The sequence below is a fragment of the Charadrius vociferus genome, unplaced genomic scaffold, assembly GCF_000708025.1.
Source record: "Charadrius vociferus isolate BGI_N301 unplaced genomic scaffold, ASM70802v2 scaffold459, whole genome shotgun sequence".
NCBI classification, from domain to species: domain Eukaryota; kingdom Metazoa; phylum Chordata; class Aves; order Charadriiformes; family Charadriidae; genus Charadrius; species Charadrius vociferus.
Window position 1 is genome coordinate 2,145,285 of NW_009650249.1, and position 11,149 is coordinate 2,156,433.

Sequence of the window (11,149 nt, forward strand, 5' to 3'; positions counted from 1 at the left end):
GAGAGACTTCTTGGATACAAGGAAGAAATTCTTCCCTATGAGGGCGGTGATCCCCTGGGGCAGGTTGCCCCGAGAAGCTGTGGCTGCCCCATCCCTGGAGGTGTTCAAGGCCAGGTTGGACGGGGCTTGGAGCAACCTGAAGGATGCTGAAAAGATGTCCACGCTCACGGCAGGGGGGTTGGGTTAGATGATCTTTGAAGGTTCCTTCCAACCCAAACCATTCTGTGGTTCTAGACTCTGCATCTGTAATGAACGCTGCGGGGCAGGGGGGGTACAAGTCCTGCATGTCCCTCACCCTTTCTGTGCAGGTCCTTCACCCGCCCTAGGGACAGCCCAGGTACCAGAGTCCGTACGTCCAGGAGGGGCTGAAGTGAACATACCTTTGAAGGATTTTGGAGTACACTGCGTTGGGCTCGGGCATAGATGGTGAATGAGCTCATCTCATCCTTAGTTTGAAAACTAATCTGAAGATTTTTAGCTTTGAATTTTAGCTTTGAATTAATAGCAGGAAGGCTGCTGTGAGTTGGAAGAGGAGGTGAGGGTGGGGAAGGAGGTTACACAAGTGTATATTTTCAGTAAAAGAAAAACTGCAATTTCATTGAGCAACATTTATCTGTAAATAAGTGTTGTTTAGTGCTGTGGCAGCAAACAGCACACACATACACGGTGCCTTCAGCCTTGTAGGAGGATCTCAGCTGGTTCAGAAGTGGCTCCTGGTGTTCCTGGCACAAGAGGAGCGCTACTGCCTCACGTCATCCTAAAATTTGACCTGTTATTTGTTAATTTGAGATGTTCATTCAGCCTTTGTAGGTGAGGATCGCTTTGTTTCGCATTGGGGTGTGCTGGTACAGATGATACGGGGGGGTGCGCATAAAAGTTTCGGTTCAGCTGGGAAGTGTCCCCGCGCCAGCCCTGCCTCGGGGCCGGCAGCAGCAGCGAGCCCGGGGGCTGCAACGTGGTTCTGCTGCGGTAGAACCTGCGTGGCTGCGTACAGCTTGAGGTTTGACTGCCAGCCCCTGACGCAGCGGTGCTCCCGCTCCGCGGCGTGCTTGTGCGCCCTGCCTGCCCTCCATCTTGTGCCTGGGCAAGCTCTCTCTTTTTTTTATTTTTTTTTTCCCCCAAAGGCATTGCATTTATTTATTTATTTTCCCTAGTAGGCGACTGCTGTGTTTAAGTCATGGATTGATCTTATTCTCTACTGATCCGGGCGCAAAAGCAGGATTACTTTTAGTCAACAGCAACTTTGCCAGTTAAATAGCTGAATGTAATTGCTGTCTTACCTGTGGTGGTTTTCTGGTTTTGGTTGGTTGTTTTTTTTTTAGGATTCGAAAGGAATTCAGCTTATCAGGTGTGGGGTAAAATTGATATTGCTTTCATTATAATACCCGTCTTCTGTGTAATCTGTCCAGTTATCCATATCTGAACCTGAGGTTTAGTCTCATACGTACAGACCTGCTTTGTGGTATGGTTCTGAGTAAACAGATCTTCCTTAAGTTAAAAAGGAAATGGTGAGAACAACTTTCCTGATTGTCTGTCTTAAACCAGAGTACGCTGCGAGCCGGGAGCTCTTAAATCATGTGTGCTTGCTTCATCTTCATCCAGCAGCCCATGTACCCGGTTATGCTGTAGCCTTAAATTTGCATGTCTGCTGATGGAGCATAGAGTTATCAACGCTTCTGATATATAGGAGACATCAGCCTAATCTGATGATTCTTGTTTGTTCTATGGTAATTTCAAACAGATGCAAGTACTTGTTAATCTTCCAGTTCCTTTAGTTTTATTCTAACTTCAGCAGGCAAGGCTCATTTATTTTGTTAATTTGCTATGAATGTACTGTTGTTTCCTGTCTGAATTGCATACATCTCGTTCAGCCAGAAGATTTAATTTGAAGATTGTATGCCTGACACCTCAGGCACTTGAGCAGGGCTGGAAATTCCCCTTGCCGTACGTAAATGCCACGCGGCAGGTGTTTCCTCGGTGAAGCTGGTATTTTCAAAACACAGCTGCTAAATAGGGCACCTTGCTCCTTCTGCCGTCTTCTGAACTTCAGAGCAATCTTCCTTGGATTCATTCAAGCCAAGGATGACTTTCTGTCTTGGTCTCAGTAAGTGCGTAACCTCTTTCTTTTCATCCGGTAGGAACACCACATGCGTGGCAGGTGCGGTGGCCCAGAACTGTTCACTCCTATTAGCGTTTGCAAATAACCTTCATAGCATGGGGAGTCCTCAGCAGTCATTAAATAAGCGAGAAGTGAGAGCTCTTGGCACCTCTTGAGCTATTCTGTCCCTGCCAGCATCGGAACCTCAGTGTCTGAGGGCCAGAACTTGTGCTGGAAACGCTGGGGAGTTTTAGAGGTATCCTCACAGCTCGGGTGGAAGTCGTGATCATGTTCTGATCGGAACAGGTTTTTTCTGCTAATATTTTTCTTGCAAGTAGCTCTCGTGCTGAGAGGCTGGAGAATGTAAATTGTATGTGTGTGCTTACGTGTGTGGGGTTCATAAAGCGTTTAAGAATGTAAGAGGATTGCTGAGATTGAATCACTATCTCAGTTGCTGTATGGCTTTCACCCTAGGAGTATATAAATATTTTGATTATAAAGCATGTATCAGTTTGTGTTTAATGATTGATTCATGTTTAGAAGGGAGACGCTTATGGTTTATGTTTGCATTTTATACTTCTTTTAATCATGCTTTGTTTTGTTTTGTTTTTTTTAATTGCAGCAGCTGTTGCCGGGTAAAAAGTTTTGGGAATCTGATGATTCCAGCAAAGATGGACCAAAAGGGATATTTCTGGGAGATCAGTGGAGAGACAGTGCTTGGGGAACATCAGGTAGCTCAATTATTTACTTAATTTAGTTGGGGTTGAATGTGCAACTCATCTGCTCAAAATTGCTGGCCAGTCTGGGGGACACAGCTTTTAAAAGATTTTTGAAAACATCTGTTTTACACAATAAAAACTAATAGAAAAACCCACGTTGCTTTGTGATAGAGTTAAAAGGTATCCATAGTTATAAAAAGATTGTCTAATGTGAACGTGTATACCCTTACGTTTATCTGCTTAAAAATTTTAGATTAAAATTTCAATTTAAACTTTCTGATGTGTTTTCTGCCTTGGGATGGATTACGAATATATTAGAGATATTACAGAACAAGATTAGTTAAAAAAAAAACCCGCAAACAATCCCACAATTTTTTAAACACTAAACCAACCAACCAACCAAAACCCAACAACATTGAGTTTAAACAAGAAAAAAAAAAAAGTGCTGTTTTAAATTAGTAGTGATGAAGTTTATCTGCCAAGAATTTTGTTCTTGGTTCAGAGACTGTCCCTTATTTTGAACTTACGGGCGGAGTGTTCAGGTTGGTTCTAGTTAAATGGCAAAAAAATCACATGCATGTGCTGAATTTGAAATGCTAACCTTTTACTTTTTATTTTCTGTGCTTTCTATGTGTAATGAATATGCTCCTTAAACGCTGCTGAGTGTCTCGTGCAGTTTTTAAACTACAGCTCCAGGGGAGATGTGATTTAGAGGAACTTCACTGTTCTGCGGGGCTTTTAAAAAAAAATGCTGAAAATACACATTATCAAAGTGAAGGTATTGGGATAGCGATAAGGGCATTTTTTTTATTCTTTAAATTTCAAAATGGCTGTGAAAAGGGGACAAAGCTTCTCAAAATCTGATCGGCTGAATCTTGCCCTCTGGCTGGGTACCGGGGAGATTTTGGGGAGCTGCTGCCTCCAGCCGTCTGCCTTACCCTCCTGCAGCAGCTCTCCGCGGCGGCGCCTGCAGCCAGACCTCCGCAGCGGCTGGGGCCGGTTGCGTTAACGTAAACTGAAGCTGAGGGTGGATTAAGGGCTGAGCCAGACTCCGAACGGCAGCGGCCGAGCAGGAGACTTTCTCCTTTGCTGCCTCTGCTGTTGGGCCGGTTACAGCCACCAGCCGGGCTGGGTAGACGGCCGGGGGAGGTAACCTCCTACACTGCCTGATCACAAATCTCCATGAGTCAAAGCCCTTCGTCTCATCTCTTCCTTTGTTTATTCTCACTTAATCCTGTGCACCTTACGGCCTTTATTCCTGAGCCATGGCCTGAGATGGTGTCTGTGAGTCAGGGAAGTCACAGTTTCCCCTTCGGCTCATCTAAGCTGAAGAGACGGGCCGTGGGCTGAGCAGTTGGAGGCTGCTGCCCCGGCGCAGGGAGCACAACTGGGAGGTGGGGTGGGGAAGTGGCCGTGGCCGGAGGACTGGTTTGTTCCGTGAGCAGTGGAACGAATGAAGCCCGGTTTGCTGTACGAAGCCCTTCGCTCCACCCGTTTTCCTTTCCGTCTGTGTCCACAGTGCGCACTGCAGTCCTCCCATACGGCTTTGGGTTCTTCACTACCCTACCTTGAAGTTGCAGTTTTAAAGCATTTAAAGCCAGTACTGACGGCTTAAAGCAGCAGTCCTGTCTGATGCAGGCCGCTCCTGTCTTCCCCTCCTGGTGGCAGGAGTAGTTCTACAGCAGTGAGGTGAAACCCGCCGCGGGGAATTGAGCTGCGTTAAAATTAGCTTTTATCTTTTCTTTGTTAACTTTATCCTGGAAAAGTCTCCCCAGTCCACTTGACTTTGTGGCCACGTAGATGCTTGTGCAGGCTTGAGGGAGAAGGCAGGAAAGTGTAGCCAGGAGCAGTGATAGAATAGAATTACTTCTCTTGACAGCTTATGTCTGCTTTATAGGGATGCTGCAGCATCAGTATCATCGCATGTCCCTTCCACCATCCCCTGGGAACTGCTCTATCTGCTGCCTATTATTTTTGACTCGCTGACTATTGCCAGGCTGAGCAGCCAGGAGCAGAGAACTTCTCCCCTTCCCCCGTTGGGGATGTAGGGCCGCTTTCTTCTGCCCAGCCAGCAATTTTTGCAGAGCTCGTAAGGACTCGGAGACAAGTATCCTTAAGCTCTTCTGGTTGGACCTCAAACCCTCGTGCTGCAGGGATGCTGAAGGGATGGGGCTGGTGCAGGAGGACAGGGGATGAGGAAGAAATAATGAAGTTCTCATAAACTTTTTCTTGAGGAAATAGCAGCGAAGAGAAACTCTGATCATGACATGAATATGGCAGTTCATATGACCGAGAAAACAAACGTAGGCTGGTGTAACAGTAGGTTGATGTTTTAAATGACAAACCAAGACTGATTGTTTTTTCCCTGTACTAATGCAAGAGTTTTACTAAAACTAAAACGTAGAACTTTGGGGGTCTTTTAATTGCTATCTTTACTTAGAGACTTAAATTTCTGAATTTTTTTTGATTTTAGACTTCAAATGTAGTTACTGCTTGTAGGTTTACAGGTTCTAGTATTTAAAAAATGAGAAAGCTGTTCTGCTTTTTCTAATGCACGTCATCAGAGTCAAAAAATTGGCACTTCTTAGTACAATTAAGACCCTAGAGAGTACATATTTAATGACTTGCCTCCTTTGAATAGTTGGATCTACTTCTAAGAATTACACATGTTTTTGTTCCAGATCACTCTGTTTCCCAACCGATTATGGTTCAGAGAAGACCTGGTCAGGGGTTTCATGTGAATAGTGAAGTCAACTCAGTGCTTTCACCACGGTCAGAGAGTGGAGGACTTGGAGTTAGCATGGTGGAGTATGTGTTGAGCTCATCTCCTGGAGATTCCTGCCTAAGGAAAGGAGGATTTGTAAGTGTGCCCGATTCTGACATTTGAGTTCCCATTATGTTGTTTTCTCCATTTGCTGCTTGGTTTGTTTGTTTGTTAATCCATTCCTAAAGGCAGATGTTTCTTCTTTTTCTTTTATTTGCTCTTAGTTTAGCTCTCTTTCTTAAAAACGGGTCGGCTAGCAGTTTAACCGTTGTTCTTGACTTAGGGGCTGCAGTATGGGAGATGGGTGGAAAGGATGTGAAGGTTGCTGACATTCCCTGGTTCTTCGGATAAGCACACCGGCAGTAACAGCCCTTCTAAGCTTGTCGTTGGGAAAGTATGCAAATATACCCGTGGTTTTTTTTGAATGAGCGCGTGGCTGCTTTGTTGCTGGCTAAGAATAAAAAGCTCCATGTAATGATGCTAGAAACGTAATGTAGCTACAAAAGCCACTCCAGCTGGGGAATGCTTTCAAGGGCATATCGTTTCCTGCGGAGAAATGGCGTTAGTCACAGGGCTTCGTGGGGTGGGGAGGGAGCACGGTCGCTGCTGCCTCGAATCTAAGGATGTGTGAGAGAGGCATAATCAAGCCCCGTCCCTGTAGGGGGGGAAAAAGGGGGCTGCGTTTCAGCTCTCCCTCACCGGCCAAGTGCTAGATCAGGAATTGTTGAAAAACATAAAAGCGGAGTAGGTTTGTTACTGTTTGACTTCAGTGCTCATCTCTTCAGGGAGCTGATTTGTGGTTTCCTTCATCCATCCTCTTACTTTTTTCCCTCATTAGTGGGCACCTGATAACCTTGTTGAACCCTGAGCCTAATAAAGGTGATTTTTGAGAAATGAACAATCAGTGGAAGGAGCCAATTTATCATCTGAATTGGGGGTTAGAGAGGTGTCTGCTCCTCAGCATTGATAGTCAGGGTGCCAGTTCCAAAACGAAGGGTCTCACTGGTGAATGTCACATAGTGTGGGTGAGAATTGGGCTCCAGATTTTAGAATTGGCATTTCCAAGTCTGCTCTTTTAATATTCTGAAAGCACAATTTTATTTAAGAAGCAGCAGCAGAAGGTGATTGCTTTTAAAACAACCTTTTTTTTTTTTCCTAAATATGGAGGGGAGAAAATCCCCCTCCCCTCCAAACAGAGAGAATGGAAAAATGATTTAGTTGATACAGGGTTCAAACACCCTGTTATGTACGGAGGACTTTTCCCTCAAATGAAGTGGAAGACAGGGTTTGAATGTCTGTCCTTGTGACAGCACCAAAGCTGTCTCTGATAAATATGTTTATATGCCCCTTGCTGTTTTTTATCATAAATTATGTTGTTTTTCCTCTCCCTTTTGTTGTTCAAAACTCTGCCCCTGGCATAATCACCCTTCATTCTTCTCCCAAGTGAAATAACATGCAGACATTAGGGCAAGAGTGCTGCAGATGTAATACCACTTATAAAATGCTCAACAGAACAGAAATCCTTTTTTTTTCCCCGCCCCCTCCCCCCCCTTCCTTTTCTCCCCAAAAACGTGCTTTAGGATTATATGAACCAATGATCGAGTTAGTGATTGACTTGAGTGCTCTTAAGTGAGCCAGACCTTGGAATTCACTGTGCAAACCACAATAATGCTTCCCAAAAAACCGAGGTGATCCTGTTCTGCGCAAATACATGCACTTGTCCAGGCAATTACTGCATCTTTGACACCGAAACAGTGACTTCCGAGTCACCCCTTCAGTGTATACCCCTTCAGTACATGCTGTCGTATGGAAAAGTTCCTGAGTTAATTTTGAAGTGCCTAAGTCCCATCTAGAAAGAGGATTTGGATAAGTAGTCTTTAAAAATTATATTGGGGTGGGATTTTTAGGGCTTATAGAAGCAGACCCTGAGTTACTAAATGGAAGAAATTGAATAGATAGATAAGACCTCTCTTGGAAGAGTGAGAACTAATTCCCTTATTTCTTCAATTATGATTGACTATTTTGCTTTTTTACATTTTTGTTTATAAGAACTAATGTTCACAAGTCACCAACTTTATTGTGACATGTTTCTTTGATTTGTTACCATCTCGGAATAAAAGTAAAATTGATTTGAAAACTAAGCTTATTAAAATAATGTCTCTTTTGCCTAGGGGCCAAGGGATGCAGAGAATGATGAGAATGACAAAGGGGATAAGAAAAATAAGGGCACATTTGATGGCGATAAATTAGGAGATCTGAAGGAGGAGGGGGACGTGATGGATAAAACAAATGGTTTGCCTGTGCAGAATGGAATCGACGCAGATGTTAAAGACTTCAGGTACGTGCACCATTTGTTAATAATTAATCAGTCACACTTACCTTTTTTTTTTTTTTGGAAATATTTTCCATGGTGTAGTGAAAAAGCCTTTGACTCACTGAAACAGTGTCGTGAGGAGGTTTTAATGTACACAGGGAAGCGCTGTGAGAAGGTGGAGGGTAACATCTGATGGCTCTCATCTGTGCAGACCTAGTTCTGTATATTGAAATCTTGTTTTATTTTCACACCTGCTTTTAATTAGTCTGTGAGGGATTCCTATGGAAATACCTACTGAAGATGTTGACTCGGCTTACACACTAGTCTAAATTATAGTTGGGCTTTTGGACTTGTTCCTTGTGTCTCTCAAGAGATTAAAGCCTTCTGAAACTGGGGCTGGCGATGTAATCAATGCATCTGTATTTCTTGCTGGCTTACCTGCTTGCTGTGCCTCCTGTTGACACGTAGGAAAACTGTAAAAGCAAAACAAATGTGCTGTGAGGCGCATCCTGCTGGCCCGTGCGTTGAGATGAACCATTTCCCACTTGATTCCAACGCTTATGTTAGGTTATAAGGAAACCATGGCAGCTATTTTAGAAAGGTTTCAGGTGAGATACAGTGCCAGAGCATCACACGGTTAATAATTACCAAATAGCTTTATGAAAAAATAACTTTGGCATTTCTGAAATCTTGCCTTGTTGTGACTGACTGACTCAATTGAGGAGAAAAAAGAAACTGATTTTTTTTTACACTTGTACTGTAACAGGTCTTTGAGGCGGGGGAACCAGGGGTTTTGTGGGTGGGTGTTTTGTGTTTTGTTTTTTTTTTTAAATAGATAAATTGTTCTATAGAATTAATTTAGGGAACTATTTCAGACCCTCCTTTGATTTATTTTTCCCTTTTAATCGCAACATCTACAAGCGGTTCTGGTGAGTACTAGTGTCTGTTGCTGTTAATCGAGGCTGTGTGATGTGCTTAGTGATGAGTATCTTTTCTTTCTGTGCAGCCGTACACCTGGTAATTGCCAGAACTCTGCTAGCGAAGTAGATCTTCTGGGTCCGAACCAGAATGGATCAGAGGGCTTAGCCCAGCTGGCGAGTACTAATGGTGCCAAGCCGGTGGAGGATTTCTCCAACATCGAGTCCCAGAGTGTCCCTCTGGATCCCATGGAGCACGTTGGCATGGAGCCTCTTCAATTTGATTATTCTGGCACTCAAGTGCCTGTGGACTCGGCCGCAGCCACCGTGGGGCTCTTCGATTACAATTCCCAACAACAGGTAACGTGTCGGCCGTTGGTCCTACCCTACCGCTCCCGTTCCTCCAGCAGAGTCGTCATGGGGTTGGCGTGAGCTCAGTCTCTCCTCTTGGGGAGAGGGACAGAGGAGTGGTTTCATCATCTCTCTGCCATCTATTGAGTGCTGCAGGTGTCCTCCTAGGGAGCTCCGTGCAGGAGATCTGCGGACCTGTAATAAACAGCAGTTATCAACAGCACTTTTCCGTGTCTTAGTCATTTTTAGCTTGAGTAAGTTTGCATTGGAGAAGAGCTTTAGATTAGTAAAAACTGCTAAACAAAAAAAACCAACCCTGCCCTCCAGCCCTTCAGGTGACTTAAAGGTCAAACAACCGTTGAGCCTCGGTGGTGCAGCCCTGCTCTGGGAGCCGTGCAGTGCCGAACCGGAGCAGGCTGATGGAATAATGTGTTTAAATTGTCTCGCTCCTACCTGAGCACGGTTTAAAAGCTGAGGTCAGAGTCCAATACTACAAAACTTTATCTCAGGCCAGTGGGTCTGTTTGACCTTTTCTCCCACGCAAGCGGCCCAAGCTTCTCATCCTGGACAAGCAACGCGAGTCCTTGCTTTGCTGTTGGCTTCGCTTGAATGCTGGGCTGAGATCCAACCATCGACTTGTAATCCACTCCTGTTCCTGCTAGTTTGGGCAACGATTGTAAACTTTTATTGCCTTCCTTTTGTAACTATGATATCCCTCAAAGAAGAATAAAATCCTTTGTTGTAGCTGATTGCGAGAGTATATAACTAGCCCTGGGTTTCCATATCTGATCTTTTTTAGCAATCTCGCCCGTTGGCGCGCTGCGCGGAGGAAAGAGCGATGCCAAGTTGGTGCTAAGGGCCCACCTTCAGAGAGTTACCGTAGTCTTAAAAGCAATGTAAATATCTGTGTTATAGCTTAATCGCTTGTTTTGTTATATAGATGTTTGGGAGGTTAATGATGGAAAATTTTTTAATGATTAAACTAAATAGCTGTTGTAGAGTTCAAAAAGGGAAAAAAAAAAAAAACCCCACCCACCCACCTAGTTTCAAGTGCTTGTCTTAGTCCGGTGTAGGACCTTGAATGCAAGAATTACTTGCAAACAATGAGACGTGTATTTTTTTAAAACAATATGTTAGAGCTAAGTAAGTGAACTGCTTTTTAAAGAACTGTTAGATATGGGAAAATAACTGCAGGAATGTGAAGCCTGTAATTGGCATTTCTTCAGTGTTTTCTATTTAAATTAAGGCTCACTTACAAGTTCAAGTAGCTTTTATTTGTTTCTTCCAGCCTTAAAAAAAAAAAAAAAGGATTTAAAATTTGGTATGTGGAAATAAAAACTCTCGAAGACGGACAGACAGACATGGAAAGTGTGCAGGTTTAGTCATGTCTGACTAATCTGATAGCCTTCCACGATGGTGTGACTGGATGGGTGGATGAGGGGAGGGCAGTGGATGTTGTCCACCCTGACTTCGGCAAGGCTTTCCACACCGTCTCCCACACCATCCGCACAGCCACACTTAGGAAGTGTGGGTGAGACGAATGGACAGTGGGGTGGATTGAACAGTGGCTGAAAGGTAGAGCTCAGAGGGTTGTGGTTAGTGGTGCAGAGTCCTGTTGGAGGTCTGTAACAAGTGGTGTCCCTCAGGGGTCAGTACTGGGTCCAGTCCTGTTCAATATAGTCATCAATGACCTGGATGAAGGGATAGAGTGTACCATCGGCAAGTTTGCTGATGACACAAAACTGGGAGGAGTGGCTGACACGCCAGAAGGCTGTGCTGCTTTACAGTGTGACCTCGCCAGGCTGGAGAGTCGGGCAGAGAGAATGAAATTCCACAAGGATAAGTGTAGGGTCCTGCATCGGGGGAGGAATAACCCCATGCACCAGTACAGGTTGGGGGCTGACCTCCTGGAGAGCAGCTCTGTGGAGAGGGGCCTGGGAGTCCTGGTGGACAACAGGATGCCCATGAGCCAGCAATGTGCCCTGG

The 11,149-nt window shown here is 44.6% G+C and overlaps 1 protein-coding gene across 1 annotated transcript in view; it reads left to right on the forward strand.

The window, feature by feature from the left end:
- PUM1 (pumilio RNA-binding family member 1) overlaps positions 1-11,149 on the forward strand; it is a 79,349-nt gene that overhangs the window by 23,652 nt on the left and 44,548 nt on the right. Inside the window, 4 exon segments of the mRNA XM_009893006.1 lie at positions 2,721-2,829; positions 5,499-5,677; positions 7,753-7,919; positions 8,902-9,172. Coding sequence (XP_009891308.1) covers positions 2,721-2,829; positions 5,499-5,677; positions 7,753-7,919; positions 8,902-9,172 — 726 coding nt within the window.